We start from the raw sequence: 22,430 nt of genomic DNA, 5'->3' as shown, positions 1-22,430 counted from the left end.
ACCCCCACCACCACACACACACACACATACACACACTCTCCCTCAGTGGTCACTGATCCCTTCCCAGCCCCTCAAAAATTTGAATGAAACAGTACATATTGTCTTTAGAATAGCAGCACCTGGTATGGAAAATCCTAGTAGAGCATCACATAGGTGTCTTACGTAAATTGGTGAGTGAGCCATAGAGAGGAGGACCCAGGTCCATAAGCCACTCGAACCACTACATTTATGGTGGAAAGCGTGAGCCCACCAAACCTCACCACAATCCTGTGCAGATCTTAATTCCCTTCTTGGCAATACAACGCCAACAAATCTCAAAAACATCCAGGAGCTGTATGATATAAAACCTGATGTACAATCGAGAGCACTTTATATTGGACTGCTTCAGAATTGGCGTAATATGGACCATCTGTGAAGCACCCACAATCAGTCTTGCAGCAGAATTAATCAAAACTTGCAATACACAACTTTTCATTTTCACCACCCCCAAATAAAGTGCATTACAATAATCTTGTACCAATGTATGAAAATCGTAAGGCATTAACATTGGCTTCAACCTGTACAACATGTGCAACTGCATATATACCTGCTGAATCCAACCAAACTCCTAACACAACATCTCTTTTTAAAGTGGTAATGAGACCCCCCCCCCAAACACATTTACACAATCCAAGTATCTCTTCTCCTTATTATTCTCTACAATCATCACCTCTGTTTGGTTCACATTCAACTGCAATCCATACAGTCACCTATCTCACTATGTTCTCCATATAAATATTCAAACGCTTCTCCACTCCTTTATCATCTTTGCCCACAGGGGGAAAAAAACAGTATGTCATCAGCATATAATCTGTATTGCACCTTCAATTTCTGAAAAACCTCACCTATATCTGCCATATCTGCCATATCTGCCATAAAGCCGCCGCACCCCCCGGAGAGCGGCCTTCTTCACTCGGCCCCTGCACTGTTGCCAGCGGGGAGCCGAGGCAGCGAGAGCCTGCAGGAGAGGAGCGTGCGAGCCCAGCTCCGCCCCTCTCCCGAAGCGGAATAAAGCCGCCGCACCCCCCGGAGAGCGGCCTTCTTCACTCGGCCCCTGCACTGTTGCCAGCGGGGAGCCGAGGCAGCGAGAGCCTGCAGGAGAGGAGCGTGCGAGCCCAGCTCCGCCCCTCTCCCGAAGCGGAATAAAGCCGCCGCACCCCCCGGAGAGCGGCCTTCTTCACTCGGCCCCTGCACTGTTGCCAGCGGGGAGCCGAGGCAGCGAGAGCCTGCAGGAGAGGAGCGTGCGAGCCCAGCTCCGCCCCTCTCCCGAAGCGGAATAAAGCCGCCGCACCCCCCGGAGAGCGGCCTTCTTCACTCGGCCCCTGCACTGTTGCCAGCGGGGAGCCGAGGCAGCGAGAGCCTGCAGGAGAGGAGCGTGCGAGCCCAGCTCCGCCCCTCTCCCGAAGCGGAATAAAGCCGCCGCACCAACGGCGTGCAGCCGTGCGCCTTAGCACGCGCCTTTGCAAGCGACTGCGAGCGACGCCAGTCAGTCCGACCCCCCCAACTGGATCACAGCAATACATAGTGTTATTTACATAGCACCGCCTCATCCGTTAGAACTCAGAAAAGTTAACACTGTACTGCACTGCCTTATTGTTTACTGTATTACCTACTGTTTACATTGTTTACATTGTACTGTACTGCCTACTGCACCGCGCGCACACGCTTAAATTGTTCAGCCTGTTTAACTTTACATCGATCTATTGCATTGCTGCAACCTACTTAACATTGTACTGCCTAACGCACCGCTGTAACCTGCACAACTCTGTACTGCCTTTTGCACCGCTGTAACCGGCTCAGCTTTATACCGTCCACTGCGCCGCTGAAACCTGCCAAACTTTGCATCACACCCCTCCCCTCTGCCCCCCTCCGACTACTACCATACCCCACGCTCTTCCCCCCCCACGAGCGTGTCACCATGGCAAGGCCAAACACCCCTCAATGCGTAGCACTACTCCTACTATATCTCATCACCCTCAGGATCTGCTCTGCTGACCCATCACACACAACCACCATCCCTGTCCACTTCTCCCTATATCGCCCTTCAAAACCCAAAGTACCCTCGCTCACACCCCACACCCCACATTCTCACCTAATACGGCTCCCAAATCCTCCACCCCCCCCGCAAACCCACCAAACCCGGCTCAAAAAAACCTAGAACACTAAAAAAACTGGCCTACTCCCACTATGCCCCAGCCAACCACCCAAACCACCAGAACCTACTAGGCTTTTACCTAAACATTCGATCCATGAGGAACAAAGCCATTCTAATCAGAGACTGGCTGACGGATACCAACCCCGACTTCATCCTACTCACCGAAACCTGGCTACTATCAGACAAGGATATTATAATCAAAGACTGCCTTCCCGCAGGATACAAGATCCTCTCCCTGGCCAGAACTCGGGGAAGAGGAGGAGGCCTAGCAATAATCTTCAGAGATCAGCTTAATTGTACGGCACTCAACACCAAATCCTCTCCCAACGCAGAAATATTAGCCATCTCACTCACCTCTAAATCCCTTGCCTCCTCGCTAACTATCACTCTATTCTACATCCCACCCCAAAAATGGTCCCTAGCCAAAGAGGACCTCGCTGACTCCTTATTAACTAATTATCTAACAAGTCCTTACAACCTTCTATGCGGAGACATCAACATCCACCTTGAGCAAGCGGACCAACCAGAAGTTGCCGACTTCTGGTCACTCACCTCCCAACTAGGCTTCTTCAAACCCCCCCCAACCAAAACTCACCAAAAGGGCCATCAGCTAGACCTGGTCACATTCTCCTCCAACGAGCCGACCGACCCAAAAATATACTGGAAACAAGCCAACTGGACAGACTCCCTATGGTCCGACCACAGACTATGCGACTTTTCCTTGGGCTGCCAACAAAAACATTCAAGAAACAACAAAACAAGAAACATCACAACCCACACCACTAGAGGAAAGATAGACCCAGAGGAATTCTGGTCTCGCTATGACACCCACATAAAACAAGACGAAGAAATAGATCAACTCATGTCCGCCTGGATCATTGACAGCACTAACATTTTAAATGAAATAGCCCCTTCAAAAACCCGCCACATCAGAACCACAAATCAGGAGGGATGGTTCGACACAGAGCTGTTACTGTTAAAGAGGGACCTCAGAAAGTCAGAAAGACTATGGATAAAGTCAGGAACCCAGGAACTCAGAACTGCCTGGAGACTCAAACTAAAAACCTACAAAAACCTTACCAAGGAAAAACGGAAAAAATTCTACTCACACTTAATTGGAAACACCACATCCAACAGCAGCAACCTCTTCAAACTCGTCAATAACCTTTACAACATTGAAACACTCACTAACAACCAGGAAGACTCAACACTAACCGCCAACACCCTAGCGGATTTCTTCAACTCCAAGATCCTAAAACTAAGATCAGCACTACCCACCAAGACCAACCCACTGGAGCTCTTTCCCATCCTCCCTGACATCGACATAGCTAAACCAGACCAAGGGTCTAGATCCGACCTAAACTGGAACCAATTTACCACAATCGACTGGAAAACCTTCAACAAATATTATAACAAATACACCAAATCCTTCTGCAAACTAGATACTTGCCCCCCAAATGTGATGAAAACGGCTCCGATCTACTTCAAAGCAAACATGCTACTATGGGTCAACTCCCTACTATCCGCAGGAAACTTCCCTCCAGAACAAGGACATATCTTAATAACCCCAATCATAAAAAGCATAAAGGACTCTTCCAACGCACCTTCCAATTACAGACCAATAGCTAACATACCACTATTCACCAAAATCGCGGAAGGGGCAGTAAAAGCAGAACTCTCCGCATACCTGGAAAAATTCAATATCCTAAGCGACAATCAATCGGGCTTCCGCACGGACCACAGCACAGAGACCATCATCGCCTCCTTACTAGACCACCTGCACATACTCTTCAGTCGGGGCTCCAGCGCCCTGATCTTACAATTTGATCTAAGCAGTGCGTTTGACCTAGTTGACCACACTATTCTCCTGGAATGCCTGGCCCACATTGGAATCTCCGACCGGGTACTCAGCTGGTTCCAAGGGTTCCTACGAAACAGATCCTACAGGGTACACAAAAATGACAACTTCTCCTACAGCTGGGTGAACTCCTGCGGTGTACCACAAGGCTCCCCCTTATCCCCCACCCTGTTCAATATCTACCTCGCCTCCCTCAGTAACCTCCTTCACAAACTTAAGCTCAAATTCTTCATCTATGCAGATGACATCACAATTGTCATCCCTCTAACCAGTCTATCCCAGGATCTTCTCAACTACATAACTAGCATACTCAGCCAGATAGAACTCTGGATGCTCTCCTTCAAACTAAAGCTCAACCCAGACAAAACAAAATTCTTTCTAGCCACCCCCAAAGACAAAATCAAAGACACCACAATCCAGGTGAAAGGATTGGTTTTCCCACTCGAACAAACATTAAAAATACTAGGAGTCACGCTTGACAAACATCTATCCCTAGAAAATCACACCGACCTCATTGTCAAGAAAGGCCTTTCAGCACTCTGGAAACTCCGTACCATAAAGAAATATTTCGATGACACTGCATTTCGACTATTAGTTCAATCCTCTATCCTCAGCATACTGGATTATTGCAATATCATTTACCTAAGCTCCACAAAGAAAATCACCAGAAGACTAAAACTGATTCAAAACACAGCTGTCCGCCTCATTTTCAGCCTGAACAAATGGGAACACATCACCCCCTTCTACCACCAACTGCACTGGCTACCCTTCGAATCCCGAGTCCTCTTCAAGTTCGCCTGCATCTGTTACAAGACAGTATTTGGTCTCTCACCAAAATACCTCTCCCCACATTTCAATATGTATTGCACCAACAAGAAATCCCGCAGAATCCAGTTGTTTACCTTCCCCTCCATAAAATCATGCCAGCTCAAAAGATTCATCGACAAAACCTTCGCCTTCCAGGCGGCCAAGCTGAACCCTTGGCTAGCCCAAATGATGCTAGAGGCCCCGACCTACCTAGACTTCAGAAAACTTCTCAAAACACACCTCTTCCGCGAACAAGACCCTTAGTCCTTACTCCCCGCATACACTCCAACCCCCCCCCACCCCCACCTCCCTCTCCCCCCCCCTCTTCTGGTTTCCCACTCCCTCCATTTTATCCTCTAACCCAACTACGATAAACCTGTGCCTCCTTCCGCGCTACCTGCAATTCCGAAAAATTTTTTTTGTAAATCCGGGTTCAGACCGGATCCTAATGTAACGAATGTAAACCGCCTAGAACTCTTTGGGTATGGCGGGATATAAGAACCTAATAATAATAATAATAATAATAATAATAATAATATAAATGTTGAACAATAAGGCAGAAAGAGCAGATCCTGGTGGCACTCCTCTTTTTACTTTTACCGATTTAGACACTGTACCACTTCGCCTTACCTGAAAAGATATTCCACATAAAGAGGATTATAACCATTCAAACACTTCCTTACCTAGACCAAGTCCTTGTAATTTCATCAACAACAGTTCTAAATTGACAGAGTCAAAAGCTCCAGTAACATCCAATGATACAACCCAAAACCTCCTGTACTTATCCAATCCTTCTTTCAATATGTCACAAACTAACGCCAGTAATAATTCTGTACTATGGGCTTGGTGGAAGCCAAATTGAAATACAGGCAGTTCCTGGTTTAAGAATGCCCATCCAGCATATCCTCTTTCCTTTCTTTCTATACCTCTCGTTAATACAGCATCAACCTTTCCTTACCCCAAAGGTGTCCAGCATCTTTTTCCTTTCTATTCTCCCCCCTGATATCCATTTCCCCCCTCCTCCACAACACATTGGGTCCAGCATCTCTTTCCTTCCCTCCCCAGCGTCCAACATTTCTCTTTTCCCTTATCCCAAGCTCCAATGATATCCTGCATTTCTCACTTTCCCTATTTCCTCCCTTCTCAAGGTATCTAACATCTCTCTCTTACACTACCTCCCTCCACTCCTCTCTTTCCTTTCTTCCTTCCTTCTCTGCCCCCCTGAGGATAAGCATCTCCAATTCCCTCTTCTCCTCTCAGCCCCATGGTGTTCAGAGATTTCCCTTCCCTTCCTTACCCTCTCCAGGGAAGCACCATAGCAGCAGTTAGCATGTTTACACAATACTCATTGGAGCCAGCTTGGAGCCTTGAACATCTGAACACACTCAAGGCCTGATAGGTCCTCCCACCCCTTCCAAAACAGGAAGTTCAGAGGGGATGAGAGCCAGTGGGCTTGAGAATGTGCAGATGCTCAAGGCCTCCAACTGGTCATGATGAATCTTACATAGGCATGCTGACTGCTGTTTTGGTTTCATCTCCCATTTGTGCCTCTCTAGGCAGACACCTAGCCTGCCTAGTAGTCATGCTAGCCTTGTGTAAACACAGGCATAATCTCTCTATTTACTTATGTTTTATGTGTATACAGTATATAGTGGTGCAAATAAATGCCATTTTCTGTGTATACTTAGTAAAAGCTTTATAAAATTAGAACCATACTGCTTATTAAGAGGGAATGTCTTTGTCTAGCAATAGAAAACCAAACACCTCGGTGACTGCCTGACTTCAAACTACTGCTTTCAGTAAGGATTGTGTGCTCCTTCTCTGGGTGCTGCCGATCAGAACGGCCTTAGGCTACAGTGCAGCACCTCAGATCCCCAAGGTCCCTAGCCTAGCTCCTAATAGCAATTCTCCATCTGTGTCATATGAACAGCTGACGATATGGCTCCAATGTCAGATTTTGGAGAGAACATCAACCCAGGTTAAAATGCAGAGGTTGTCAGGGAGCAGTCAGAAGCCATTAGTGTCTGTGAGGATTTGCCTTACAGCAGTTCTTTGGCATAATAGGAGAAGGTATGAGATGGAGCATGGGGGGTTTACCTGGTGTATCTCATCATCCCTTGCTGTTGATTGGGGGCAGGCTGATTTGTGATCTGTTGTCATCTACCTGACTATATTTCCTGCACGCTTTCTAACACCGACAGACGGCAAAAGTAAAAGCAAGTAGTGGCTTGGAGGTTGTGTCCTGCTGTTGGAGCAGATGGAAGGTGGGGGGGTTGCTTTGCCTTGGGGCAGGGTGGTCTTAATGAAGTGGCCTGTTAGGCTGTAAACATCCAAGGCCCTCTCTTCTGCGGATCACATTGCAGTGAAAATGTAATTGTCAATAGAATTAATCTGCTAACTCCTAGCTGGTGTATTTTCTGAGGACTTTTTTGTTTTTTGTTTTTTTCTCCAGGTAGAAAAAGATCTCCAGGTAGAAAAAGATACGCAGTTTCCATTCTTTTTAAATTCTTAATTTTTTTTCATGTGAGGAAGGGAGTTAAAGCACATCAGATAAACCTTAAGCCTTCGGAATCAAGTGGTAGGCTTGTATAAATAGTGCATTTGCTTTTATGGGGATAAAGAGTTACAAGAGGCCATGGAGTTGGTCGGGGGGGGGGGGGGAGGGAGAGAAATCTCCGGCATTCCTTGGGAAGCTGCAGCCCAGCCAGCTTCACTTTAAGCTCCACTGGGCAGGCCAGTTTATTGTTTTTGGGTTTCTCGGACAAGGTTTTTACTTAGGTTGGGATTTATGGCATTTACGGCTAATGAATGTCTATTCTTAAATTACAAAACCCAGCCTCTCAGCGCAATTCCCAGATGTCTTTCCAGGACCTCGGCTTCTTAAATGCCAGCAGGGAGCAAAAACTCCAGTCCTCTGTTTTCCTCTTTCTTGTGGTGTAAGGAAAACAGCCATCTCTGCAGTCTCAGCGCTTACCTCCGTATTCGTCATTTATTTTGCATTTGATTATGCCACCAGTCGGCTCTTGTTTCTTTTCTCTTTCTTAACGTTATTAGTTCAAATATTAATGCAGGGATGTGGCATACATTGCTGCTTTTGATTGATGCCTTTCCCAAAACAGGAAGACATACTTGTGTGAATTTTAAGAAAGTAGGGGTCCTGCATTGCCTTATGAGAAGATTTTTTTCAGATACATAATTTAGATGCCCTCTAGGCAGGCTTTCAAGGCATCTTTGCCAGAGGGCAAGAAAAAATAAGTATAACGGTTAAAAGTAAATGATTTTTGCTAATGCACAATTAATGCCAGGGGAAAGTGTACACAAGAGGGAGATGTTGATGGAAATTTCTGATTAAGCATGGGCTTTTGCCTTGATGTGCAGATTTTCTTTGCAATGATAATTCTCATTGATGCCATGACAGAGATTTCCTGTCATACAAATACTGTATCCAGAGTTACAGAAAGTGTGTTTGCATATGTGTGTGTGTGCTTGCTGGGGAGCTGACAGAACTCATCTGATACTCTCAATTGCACAGTATCCATGGCCAACTGCAGAAAGAACCCAGGACAGGAATTTTCAAAGTGGGAGGTGGGACTCCTAAGGGAGCCTCCTTCTGCCTTTACAAGCTCAGATCTTCTACAGATAGTTATTTTAAAGAACACAAACACACTTCTTGGTTCCATTCCCCCTGAAGAATATAACCTTTTGTTTTAAACAAAAAAGGAAAGTAATGTAAATGGAAGCAGAAGAAGGCCCAGAAGAGTTGCTGGTTTGGCAGGGATTCGAGGGTGGCAGTGTAGCAAAACAAAGAGGACTCAGAGATGATATAGAAGCTTGAAACCAATCATTATTTGTGATTATTATTTTTATTTATTTAAAAAACTTATATCCATCTTAAGCCTAAGTGGGTTACAAACATACCGTACATACAAATTTATAACATAAAGTAATCCTTATAACACTTTCAAACAAAATAATTCTTTAAGTCACTGTTCAGTATTCATTCAAAAAGCCTCAATAAAAAAAGGAATGTTTTCAAATATTTTTTTTTAATCTGTATATTATTGATCATCCTCTTGTCCTACCAAGTTATTCTACAAAATTACTCCTGTCACAGAAATGGCTGTATACCTAGTGCTAGCATATTTCACTTCCTGCAACCCTTCCAAGGATAAACACATTGTATTCTCTAATCTCAAGGATCGAGATTATTGCTGCAAAGTTACAGCATGAGAAAGATACCAAGCTGGTTTCTAATCCAGTTTATTGTTTTAGAACCTACAGTACTTACAGCCTTACAGAAAAGACCAGAACTGAACCTTGCCACATCATCTTCTGAAAAAAACTGAAAACCCATCTGTTCGATACTTAATCTCCTTTACCCTCTCTTCTCTCCCTTTCCCTTCCTCCCTTCCTCCTCTCTCACCTCTTTTTCTCTCCCCTTCCTCTCCCTCTTACCTATCCACCTCCTCTCTCTCCCTCCTCTTTCTCTCCCCTTACCTCTCTTTACAGTCGCCTTATTAGGTATGAGCAACGTACAAATAGAAGCTTAGATTAGATTAGGACTGGGCAGACTTGCACTGTCTGTGTCCCGTATATGGCCATTCAGTTGAGGATGGGCTGTGGAGGGCTTCGACAGGTTTAGATGGGATGGTTTAGATGGGCTGGAGTGAGCTTTGACGGAGACTCCAGTAGATGGAACCTAAGTGCAGTAATGGGCGGAGCTCTTGGTTTTTGGCCCAGAAATATCTAATTAAAAGGACAATTTGAATTGAATCATTAATTTATAGAGAGCGTACGGTTGGGCAGACGAGTCTTTATCTGCTGTAGTTTACTATGTATTGTCAGCCAATGCTACTTTTCTGGTAGATGGCACTCTGAGCAGGAATAATTGATTTTACTCCTTCCGCCTGCCTGGTTGTCACGCCTGGTTCTTTGGCTTAGAGTTGGGGGGTGCAGACATATTGTATTTCTCCTCCTGACCAAATTAGTGCAGAGAGGATTTCTTCTCCCCAGCTTGGAAGCATGCTCTCCCTAGTTCTCTTCTCCCTCCCTGTCACTCCAGCATCTACTTCTGTCTTCTGGAACACCAAGGAAGAGGTGTTTGCCTTAACCTAAAGATGGCAGCCTTGCCATTTTATCTGTGATTCTCCTGTGTCTACCGTACTGTAGTTTGAGTATCCATACCCAGTGTACTCCCTTGACTTATTTGCCTGGTCACTAAGTCGATGAAATTAAAGAAATTTGCCTATGATATCCACATAATTATCCAATGCTGACCTCGTTCCTATAATGCATACAGTGAGTTTAAAATATTCAACTATCTTTTTTTTAATAGTGATTCCATTAATTTGCCCACCACTGAGGTCAGATTAACCCCTAGTAGTGGCTTGGAGGTTGTATGTCGAAATGTTGGCATGAGCAAATTAAATGGCAAGCAAAACAATTAATGTCACAACCATTGTTGAAGTTAATTAACACCCATTAAAATATGACTGCATGCTATTCTCTAAGGCATGGAGCCTAACTGTATTTGCACATAACTCAAAAGGGAGTGCACCTATGAGCTTCTCAGGGGCATTCCATAAAGTACAGAATTGTACTTGGCTCCAGTTTTTTCCAGTGCTAAATCTTGAGCAACATTTATAGAATTCCTCTTTAAATGGTATATACTTACTACTAGTTTCTTCCATGTTCTATCTTTTGGGAAAAATGACATTGGCTGTACAGTTTGGGAAGGGGGAGTCTGTGGCCAAAGTATGATGGGAAGGGCATAAAATGTTGCCCTGTCCCTACTCTTTGGCCACACTCTCACTCTACTTTTTGTGTTCTCCCTGCAACCCCCCAAATGGTTGAGACCACTGATCCTCAAGCCCCATCAGTGAAAGAGGCCCTCCACTGGTGATCTGACACTTGGCAGCCCTTTCTATGGGCTACTGCTGTCATGCTGATCCCCACCTCCACCCCAAGCATGCTCATTTTTCATACATGCATAAAAAGCAAGCATGCACATGGGGTGGGTGCTACCCTCTCCGGGTACATGCTCAGTTTTATGAACACTGAGCATTTATTGAGGGGGGGAGGGGGTAGCACAACAGTGACCCATAAAAAATGCTGCTGACTGCCAGGTTGCAGGGGAAGACCTCTCCAGCTGGCATGGCTTGGAATCCTTGTCAGCCATAGCAGCAGACTGGAACCAATGCTGTGAAACTGCCAGAAGGTCTATAAGCTGCTTTAATATCCTTAGATGTATCTCGTCTAGCCTCATTGCGTGGTTTACTTTTAACCAGGTAGGAAGGCTTCTAACTGGTTTAATCCCACTGGCCAGCTGTGCTGCAGATATTCAGCAGCTCCTAATTGGTTAGTGCTGACACGATCTAAGATGGATTCAGGGCTTATCTGGTTAGCAGTGATTTTCAATCTACTAACTTGGTAACTGCCCAGATAAAGTTAGGAGAGCAAAAAGAACTGTCCTGACTTTATCCAGGCACCTCTTTTTAAAGGACTATCTGGGTGCCTGGAGAGATTTCCCAAACCTGACAGTTTGTCTGGGTTTTGGAAGTCCCCGAGCTCTGGCTTTCGTCTGGAGGCCCTCTGCGCATGCACAGACGTCAACATGATGATGTCATATGCATGCACGCACGTGCATGATGTCATTGCGTCTATGTCCGCGCAGGCGCAGAAGGCATCCAGACACAGGCCAGAGCTCAGGGAGGTTTGTCTGGGGGCGGGGCTGGAGGTAGAATGAGGCGGAGCCGGGGTGGAGGGCGGAATGGGGCGAGGCCAAGTGTCGTCTTTTGTTTTTTAAGAGCAAATCTGACAACCCAGCACCCAGAAAACTGACAGCAACCACCAAAGAACCAGGTATATTTAAAAAATATATTATTTTTATTGAGCAAGAGATGCAAGATACAGAGCCGGAACCCAGCAAAATAATCTTACAACATCACCATACCTAAACAACAACAACCACGAAAGCATCTTTATTTTTATATATGTATATGATAAGCTCTTCCCCCAAGAACCAGCTGGAGCCCAAATTAAGCCCAGCATTGTATACCTGGGTCATTTTCTGCCAACACAACCCCATTTAAATCATGCCCCAACTCTTTCTTCCATAAATGATTTGTTCCATTTCCTTTCCGTTTGTGACAGAAATTATATTATCTCACTGGAGTGAATAGCCAGGGCAGTAGTAGTGTAAGCGTGCTTGCAGTGGCATAAAACAGAAGAGAGCATGAAACTGCAGAACAATTGAACTGGTCACCTCTTTGTGGATTCCAGAAGGCAGAGCTCAAGAGTCATACGATGAACTTTTTAATGGATTTAGGGTTTCTCACACTGGATCTTAGAATTGACAAAGAGCTATCACAGAACGTCAGACATCCAATTAGAAATGAATTAATGATAAGAGGCTGTGAGAGATGCACAGAGTCAGTGTTTAGAGACACATGGCTACTAATTTTTATATTGTCCTCTGAGCAATCACATTTAATGAGAAAATATATGAGCCTGGTATTCTATCATAAGAACTTCATTTGTATTTTGATAATTAGTTGAAGCTCTGATTTGCATAAGTTGTTGTTGGTCACTATGTGTGTTTTTTCCCTGCCATTTTTATCTTTCAGGGGACGGGTTGGACAACAGTGTAGCTTCACCTGGTACAGGGGACGACGATGACCCCGACAAGGACAAAAAGCGTCAGAAGAAGAGAGGTATTTTCCCGAAAGTTGCAACAAATATCATGAGGGCATGGCTCTTCCAGCATCTAACAGTAAGTGGTTTCCAGAAATTCACGTGCTCACATTTCATGCCGATAGAAGTTTTCTTCTGGCCTTTCTAGCCATGAGTCTGTTTCATGACTGATTGATTGGTTGTTTGGTTAGTTGCTATGCGTACTCTTTGTTGGAATGCCACCAAATAGCAGCTTTGCTTGTGCTTAACATGCTTGTGAAATTTGATGAGGCTGTTTGGGGGAGGATGGGCTGGGGAGGGCTCAATGGCTGGGAGGGTGTAGATGGACTGGAGTGAGCTTTGACGGAGACTTCAGTAGTTGGAACCTAAGAACAATACCGGGCAGAGCTTTAGATCCTTGCCCAGAAATAGCTAAGGAGAAGAAGAAACCCCCCCAAAAAAAAAAAATTAACAAATTTATGGGCAGACTAGATGGACCATTCGAGTCTTTATCTGCCATCATCTACTATGTTACTATGTGCTCAGTCCGAATGTCAGTCAGGGGTAATAAACTAAGAGCTGGTTCAAACCATTATCCAGGCACCAGTATGAATAAGAACCAGCACCCAGAAAACTGACAGCAGCCACCAAAGAACCAGGCACTTTTAAAATATATTATTTTGATAGAGTAAGAAATACAAGATAAAGAACCAGAACTCAGCAAAATAATCTTACAACATCATCATAACAGCAACCATATAAGCATATCAACTTGTATGTATATACCATTTAAGGAGGCAACCTGCTGGTGAGCCAGACATAGGACTAGAGAATGACATAGGGTCAAATTTTTCCCCATCCCTGCAGGAACTCATTTTCCCGTCCCCGCGAGTTCTTTTCCTGTCCCTGCTCCATTCCTGCAAGCTCTGTCCTCAACTGCACAAGCCTCAAACACTTTAAAATCATAAGTGTTCGAGGCTTGTGCAGTTAAGGCAGAGCTTACAGGAGTGGGGCAGGGACAGCGACAAAACTGACGGGGATGAGACGGGAAAACTGGTTTCCTGCGGGGACGGGGAAAAATTTGTCCCCCTGTCATTCTGTACATGGGACATTCTTTTTCCTGAGTTCTGTTATTGTGGTTTGAAGAATTTGGGATCTAGGTCCTTGAAATAGCTGTTATGTGAAACAGGGCCGCTGTCAGGCCTGACTGAAGAAATCTGGTTGGCTGAGTATTGTTTCAATTGATTGTGGACAGCCTGTATTATTCTCCTGAATGTGAACTTATTTGGATTTTGTATTGCAGTTGATATTTTGGATATCATATTTTGTCCCTGAGTACTCTTATGTTTAAAGGAGATTGCACTACTTGAGTATAAGAAGATTGGATTTGCATGACAGAGTTGTGCCAAAGTGTTTGGGCATATCTGTTTCTGAGGTCTCATTTTTTTTCTCCACAATTTAAATGATTGCAGTAACCTTGTCATAAGTGTCTTTACTATATACTTCTCTGATTATTCATTTGCTATATATAGTATAGCTCTTTTGATTTTCAAACCATTTCTGTCAGGGCAATAGAGGAAGGGGAAAGGGAGAAAGTAGACATCTCTCTGGCTAGTACAGAGTTTGTTTCTCAGCAGTGATAACAGTTTATCATGTAGCAACACTTATATTTTTATAGCATATACAGTGGTACCTCGGAATCCGAACGCCCCAGAACTCGAATGACTTGGAATCCGAACTTTTTTTTATAGTAAATTTTGTCTTGGACTCTGAACTCTGCTTTGGAATTCCAACGCCCTGCACATTGTATGTGTGTGTTTGTGCCCCAGAATCTGAATGCTGCTTTGGAATATTTGTTAATATTTTACCTTAAAATCCAGTGTATTTAAAATTTGAGTTTGTGGGACCCAGGAATGGATTAATCTAGTTTCTATTATTTTCAATGGGAAAAATTGTCTTGGAACTCGAACGCTTTGGAACTCGAACGGGGTTCTGGAACAGATTAAGTTTGGATTCCAAGGTATCACTGTACATGTACAAAGTTCTTTGTAATACAAAATAAGGAGTCATGGTCAGTGGTGTAGTGAGGGTAGGAGGCGCCCAGGGAGGTGATTATTTTGTTGATATTTCATGTTTTATGGAACACAGTGTATCCTTCTGTTGATGATATCACCTTCCACTGGTGATCTGAGATGCTATTGTGTGCTTTTCTTAAAGTGAAGTTTATGAACGTTTGGATTGTGATCATTTTGGCCTCGACTCTATAAATGACTCCTAAAGTTAGATACTAGAGAATGACACGGGGACAAATTTTGCCCTGCAGGAACTCAATTTCCCCGTCCTGTCCCCGCAGGTTTTGTCATTATCCATATCCCTGCCCCATCCCTGCAAGTTCTACCTTAACCACACAACCTTGAACACGTATGATCTTAAAGTGTTTGAGGCTTGTGCAGATGAGGCTGAAGCTTGCAGGAATAGGAAAAGAACTCGTGGGGATGGGACGGGGAAATTGAGTTCCTGTAGGGACGGGGAACAATTTGTCCCCGTGTCATTCTCTAGTAGGCACCTAGATCGGTATGCCTCGCCGATATAGGCATCTAATGTAACTTGTTTAAAAGGTTTAATCGGCACCAAGAATTGGCAATTAACAACTCATAATTGACGTTAATAGCACTTAATTGGATGGTAGGCACCTAACGTGGTAGGTGCTGCCACTTTGAGGTTGGTGTGATTAGGGGACGGATCATGGGCATGTTTTTTCTGTAGGCGCCTGTTTTGGACATAGGCACCAGTATGCATCTAACTTAGGTGTACTCATTTAGGCCAAGAAAACCCTGGTACAAAAAGGATGTGTCTAAGCTTAGAACACCTAAGCCATCTTTAGTGTAATTCTATAATGTGCGCCTAACTTTTATAGAATCACACTTAATGCCGCTCTACTTGGCACCTAAATTTTGGGTGCCATTTATAGAATTTTCTTGTTTGTGCTGGGTATGACCTTAGATCTAGCTACTGCATTAGATTTAGTTGACCATCATTTGTTACTGCACAGTCTGAGTAGTATCGGTGTAGAAGGGAGAGTATTGCAGTAACTACAAATCTTTTTAGCTGATTGTTCTGTTAAGGTCTCTGTTGGAACTTTTGTTTCTCGTTCTTATTAGGTAGAATATGGGGTATCTCAAGACACTTCCTTTTCCCCAAACCTAGTTAAAATCTATGTGAACCACTCTTATACAGAATTGTGGAATAAGTGCCTATTTTACATGGATGATATTCTTTTGTTAGTCAAGACCTCTAGGTGCAGGAGGATCCCTCCTGCCCATATTGTAGTGGGGGGTGGGGGTAGGGGGTCCGCCTGGGCAGGAGAGGTTGGGCTCCCTTCTGCCCGATCATGTAGGGGGGGTGGGGGGCAAGAGGCCAGGAGGGCTTGGGCTCCTTCCTGGCCTGATTGTAATCGGGGGGTGCCGCGGGTGCCTGGGGCAGGAGGGCTTGGGCTCCCTCTTGCCCCAATGTCGTCAGGGAACGTCGGGGTGCCGCGGGGCAAGAGGGCTTGTGCTCCCTCTTGCCCCGATGTTGTGTGTGGGGGTGTGATGTATCGCGGTGCCATCACTCCTCTACCCAAACTGCCGCAACCCTTTTTCGACACTTAGACCTGTTTTGACTTCGTCTAAGTCAAAACATATAAGTGCCGACTAGGCAACTTATATGTTTTGACTTCGTCTAAGTCAAAACATATAAGTGCCGACTAGGCAACCTGCCTAAGGTTTTGGTTATACCTGCTGCACGCCTAGGTATAGGTCAGCCAACCTCCTGCCCTTTCCCTTCCTCTAAACACGCCTCTTTTCTCTCTGTGCGTTTAGTGACAGGGGAAAGGCCTAAGCTGGTTTTAGATACATCTAAAACCAGCTTTGATTATGGGTACTTGGACGATCAGGCTTTTTTATCGTCCTAGTAGCCATTTAGGCCACTTTTTAGACGTTTTTTTATTTTTTATTATGAACCCCATAATGATAAGGGAAGAAGTACAATCTATGAAAGGAAAGGAAGACAAAAATGGTCAGTACATAAGGAGGGGGGGGATGCTCATCCTTCTGCCTAAGGTCTGATATCTACTTGTCCTAGGCATCCTTAAAGGTCTGATATCTACTTGTCATAGGCATCCTTAAAGAGAACGGTCTTTAGATTGGCTTTAAATTTATCTAAAGGTTGTTCCTCCCAAAAATGTGGGGGTAAAGAGTTCCATACTGTGGATGCTGTTAAGGAAAAGATCTTCTTTCTGGTTGTGTCATAAAATAGGTGTCACGGGGATGGAATTTCCAGAAGATGCTGGTTACTGGATCGTAGTATTCTACTTGGACAGTGTGGAATAAGCAATCTGTGTATAAATCCGTGTGTGTGTTATTTTAGTTTTGTAGGTAAGTAGTAATATTTTATATGTAATGCGATGAGTGATCGGAAGCCAGTGTACCCCCAAAGACATGTTCTATAAGAAGCTACTTAGATTTAGGTGCAAGAATATGTATAAATCTGATATTCTGGCCATTTATGTGGACATAAATGCGCATAAATGACCGTTTTAAAGCTATGGGCTATTTTGTGAGAATGCACCAATATGCAATAGCATGCACTTTGCAAGTAGCTGTTCACACGGGTGGAGGTCAGGCAGATTATAAGCAGGGTGCACGTTTATGCACATAGATTATAAAATACTAGAATGTATTGTGACAAGAAAGCAGGCTGTGCTTGTCAGGAAAGGAATACAAGGAAAAGGATACGTACCTTATGAATCCAGAAGGCGCAAGTAGAGATTCTTTAAATCTGGAGAACTACATACCCCAGAAGACACTGGGCTTTTCAGCTCCGAAGAGTTGAGCGGCGGCGGCCTTGGGGAAGGAGAGTGTCAGTCAGCACCTTCCACAGCTGAAAGTAATTAGGGGTATTGCAGGCTTCTAGGGGAAGAGGTTAAAAGGTGCAGCAGAGGAGGAGGAGTGCCCAGAAAGAGAAAAGAGATAAGCTTCAGGAGGAAAATGGGGGGGGGGGGGAAAGAAGTGCTAATACAGGAGCAGAAGTCCAAGATGCAGGCTAATAGCGAGACAGATTAGAGGAACTCCCTGAATAAGAACATAAGAATAGCCTTACTGGGTCAAACCAATGGTCCATCTAGCCTAGTAGCTGCAAAGTATAATACATGAGTGAGGCAGTTTGATCTTCCTTCTTATTACTCTCTTAATTGGAGGAGAAGGCAGTAACAACAAATCGAGGAGAAAAATTTCCTCCACAGTGAATAATCAAAGGCTGTAAAGGGGAGGGCAGGATTTTCCTAGCTAGTACCCAAATTAAGGAAAAGTAATCTTCATGAGCTAGAGGTAAAAATGGGGCCCAAGAGAGTTATGGGAGAATCAATGACCAGGAACGCAATGGAATGAGGAAAGTAGCCACAGGAACCAGATGCCAGTAGGGGGAGAGGATTTTTCTCTGAAGCTAGGGAAGGGCTATCCTGGGCGAGAAGCCAAATTAGGAAGGTTTAAGTTTCTCCCCAGCATTGTAAGGGAGTAATTAAATATCTGAAATGTAACCCTCTACTCCCGCAGAAACCCTATGAAGTGATTGGAAGGAGTTCCAGTCCACAGAGGTGTTATACATCCCAGGATTGGAACCTGGTAGAAAAGACGAGTACAAACGGCTAATGTGATTATGGAAAGTGACAGTATGTTTGTGTTGTGAATAGAAGAACCTGGCACAGATCTACGGGCAGGAAAAGCCCAGAGAGAGGAGCATTAGGCTTCAAAAGGCAGCTGAGTAGCCCTGGAAACTTGTGGAATTGCCGTAATATAAAAGAAAATCCTATGATCCTTTTTCAAGCAAGCTGAAGAGAAGGATGTTTGGAAAAAGACTGCTGAATGGAATGTACAAGGTACAGGAATCTTTATTAAAAAGCATACAACATTGCAATTCTTAAAAAAAATAGCTCTCGCTTTTTTGTTGTTGTTGGTTGTATCAGTCAGACGTATACTTTTTAATAAAGATTCCTGTACCTTGTACATTCCATTCTGCAGTCTTTTTCTTATTTTTGGTGTTCACCTTTTACTGTAGATTTGTTAGATTTTTTGTTTTGTTTTTGAGAAGGATGTTTGGTTCATTTTTTTTTTTGATAGCACTGAACTACTGTATATGGCTTTTTAAGCCTCACGATTCAGTGTTTACATCATGCTTGAGGGGTCTAGAGTCAGGTTTATGTCCTTAGAGACCAGAGAAGTTTTCTAATGGCAGTTTGGTAAGCTGGAGCCTATTTTATAGACCAGTAGCACTTACACATGTGATTGGTGCCAATAATTGGAAATTATGTGCATAAGTGCTTGGATCTAGTCCACAATCGGTGCACCTACATCATTTACTGTGCAGATGCCAGGGAGGTGAGCGCTGGGTAGAACTTGGGTGCACATTCAAGCCGTGCACATAACTTAGTTGCATGCATTGTGTGGCACATTTAGACATGCCCACTTAGGCCAGCCATCGTCCTGTTGTAAGTAGGCACACCTAAATTTTGGCATGCCAACAAGGCTTTCCGCTAGTATTCTATAATAGCTTAGGTGTGTCTTTAATCCATTATAGGATTGGCACCAAATGTGCTCCTTTGTAGTGCCTTAAATGAAGCATCAATTTATGGACTTGCCACTTTTGCCTCTACAGCCAGTGTGAGGCGCTATGACAGTTGATATGGACTCAAGCATTCATACATAGGAGCACCCCTAGTGACTCTGTGCACATTCTTTCACAATGTAGGGACTTGCATTTACATCCCTTTTTTGGCCAGTATAACTGCTTGCTTCTACAATGCAGGCATGTATTTGATCTGCTATGCCTACTTTTCTTTATAGAATAAGCTCCAAATACACATGTTCTTGGTACCTAAAAGTAGGCACCCCTCTTACCCTATCTCTATCTCCCTATCGCCCTGTCTATTCCTTTTCTCTTTCTACCATTTTCTAACGTATCTTTTTGGGATTTAACCTGTAACCTGCTTGGTTCCTCGTGTTGGGTAAAGCGGTGCAGCAAATCTGAATAAAAGAAAGCAAATTACCCTCCAAATGCTTTTCTAGAAACAGAAGTCTTTTGTACAAGAATAATCCCTTCCAAACACATTTTAAATGTGATCTAATGAAGATAGAAATGCTGAAGGCGACAAATACTTGTGATCTATTCTAGACCAAGGGCTAGATTCACTAAGCCCACCAATCAAGTCCCGACCACTTAGCGACCCCTTTGCGACCCAGACCCGATTCACTAACCTGCCTCCCGATCCAATTCCGATCCATGAAGCAAATGAGGGAGAATGGCATGCAAATATAGGCAGGCTGCAATACACTAAAAAAAAAAAGAAGAACATCGACTGGGCTGACTGATCCCAAAACAAGCAACTGCTGAGGACCAGTCACACACATCCCTGCCGACTCTCCTGCTCCATTGCCACCCTGAAATCCTTGCCAACTTCCAGCCCTGCTCTCTGCCCTGACTCTCCTGCCCAGATCTTCTCTGCCCCGCTCTTTGCCGTGATTGGTTTGAGGCTTGTCGGCTCACGCAAGCTGCGGCAGGGACAGGGAAAGTGAACAATTTGCTCCCTGCTCTCTACCGCGATTCTGCTTGCCGCCCCACTCTCTCTGCCTTGGCTCTTACTGGCTGCCCTGACTCTTCTCTGCCCCACTCTTTGCCCCGATTCTCTGCCTTTCCCTGCAGTGCGAGCCCGTGGTTTTAACCCGCTTTGAACCTGTGGGTTAAAACCATGGGCTCGCGAGTAAAAAAGTAAAAAAATTTAAAAAACACAGACATCAAACGCATGTGCAGACCATCTACAGGCAAAGTAGATAGTCTGTGCATGTATCGGGATTGCTGGAGAGCGATTCATGTAGTCGGTGGGGAGCGTTCCTCCAATCGCCCTCATTTGAATACAGGCCCGTTGTGAATCAGTTGGCCTGCGTCGGATTGGACACAGAGCGGAGTGAATCGGGCAGGTTAGTAAATCTAGCCCCCAATGACTGTGCATTTCTTTGCATACCCATAGCAGGAGCTGTTTGATGTAGTGTCACTTTAGTACATCCATGCACATGGAGGAAATGTCCCGTTTCAGAACTCATGTAGCGCATCCTGCATTCTTTTTGTGAACAGACTTGGAAGTCTGCAATGCCTGCGTTTAATAAGATAGAAATTAAATGTATTTATGAGCTGTTGCTGAAAGTCTGTAATCTTAAAAACTCACTAAAATCATTTCTGGGCAAATAGGATTGATAAAATGTGAAAAGTATGTGTAAAGTAACACTTTCATTAATTATCTGTCTTTATTCTGCTGGTTGGAATTTTTTTTAAAATATTCTTTATTCGTTTTTCAAATCAAATACATAGTGCAAACAGATGAAAAATCAAGTAATATAACATACTGCACTCAATTCCAACAAATAATATAGAGCTGTTTAACTGCCCCTCCCCCCCCCCGCCCTAACCCTCCCCTCCACCCCGCCCCTCCTGGATGTGTATAACAATCTTTCATGAATCAAAGGGAAATAATGTTAATAATTCACATTCATAACTTACAATATTTTGTTAACGGGCCCCAAATTTCCTGTAAAGAATTAATATTTTCAAACTTATAAATCTGGCATAAGGATTCCCACCAGAAACTATAATTTAAGTATTTTATATATTGGTGTTCTGTTGACTGGTAGGAGCTTCATTTAACAAAAAATGTATCTTTGCAGCAGATCTAAATACAGTGGTACCTTGGTTTACGAGTGTTTTACAAGACGAACAAAACATTTGCAAAATCAGCGCCTCGGAAACCGATTTACGAGCGCCCCCCTCCCACGATCTGGCACCCTCCCCCCGCGATCCGGCACCCCCCCCCCCACCGCCGCTTCTTACCGTCATCTGGGCACCGGCACCGGCATGTCCTGTGCTTGGTGCCAGTGCCCGAAAATCGGCCTCCTCTTCTGCTGGGCCTTGAGCATACGCAGATGCTCAAGGCCCAGCAGAAGAGGAGGTCGATCTTCGGGCACTGGCACCAAGCACAGGACATGCCGGTGCCGGTGCCCAGATGACGGTATGAAGCGGCAGGGGATGCCCAATTGCGTCGGGGGGGGGGTGCCGGATCGCATTGGGGGGTGCCAGATTGCGTCGGGGGGTGCCCAATCGCATTGGGGGGGGTGCCGCATCGCGGGGGGAGGGTGCCGGATTGCAGGGGGGGGGCCTTCGGGGGGAGCAATGCCAGTTCTCATGGGGGGGAAACGTATCAAAGCGAGTTTCCATTATTTCCTATGGGGAAACTCGCTTTGATAAACGAGCATTTTGGATTACGAGCATGCTCCTGGAACGGATTATGCTCGTAATCCAAGGTACCACTGTACTCTTCTGCTGTTGAGAAAGTTACAGAGCAGCCAGATCATTTTCTTTGGAACAGCAATGGGCCTATGCAGAAAAGGACAGGTGACACAGCAGTTTTGATAACCTACTCACCTCCCCTTCCCAACCACACAAGAGTATACTCTGATTTCAGGAATTTATTTATTTAATTTTCTATATTGTTCTCACAGCGGAGCTCAGAACAGTTTACATGAATTTATTCAGGTACTCAAGCATTTTTTCCCTGTCTGTCCTGGTAGGCTCACAATCTACCTAATTTACCTGGGGCAATGGGGGAATTAAGTGACTTGCCCAGGGTCACAAGGAACAGTGTGGGTTTGAGCCCACAACAACAGGGTGCTGAAGCTGAAGCTTTAACTACTGAATGCCTGCTTGCTGATGCAAGTGCTTATTCAGCTACTTTGCTAACTAGTGGAGCACTTTCCTCCCCTCCCAACGCCCCACAGTGGGAGAAGGAGGACGCGTCCCAATTTCTAAAACTGTCATTGG

General features: G+C 44.6%; 1 protein-coding gene across 10 annotated transcripts in view; it reads left to right on the top strand.

Annotated features, from left to right (window-relative positions):
• MEIS2 (Meis homeobox 2) overlaps window positions 1-22,430 on the top strand; it is a 659,015-nt gene that overhangs the window by 183,662 nt on the left and 452,923 nt on the right. For all 10 annotated transcript variants that reach the window (XM_033951333.1, XM_033951332.1, XM_033951331.1 and 7 more), the window contains exon 8: window positions 12,485-12,630. In XM_033951333.1, coding sequence (XP_033807224.1) covers window positions 12,485-12,630 — 146 coding nt within the window. The remainder of the gene's footprint in view (window positions 1-12,484; window positions 12,631-22,430) is intronic.

This window comes from Geotrypetes seraphini, chromosome 7, assembly GCF_902459505.1.
Source record: "Geotrypetes seraphini chromosome 7, aGeoSer1.1, whole genome shotgun sequence".
Lineage (NCBI taxonomy): Eukaryota > Metazoa > Chordata > Amphibia > Gymnophiona > Dermophiidae > Geotrypetes > Geotrypetes seraphini.
The sequence above is the reverse complement of the archived record's forward strand: the minus strand, read 5'-3'. Positions and strand labels throughout refer to the sequence as shown.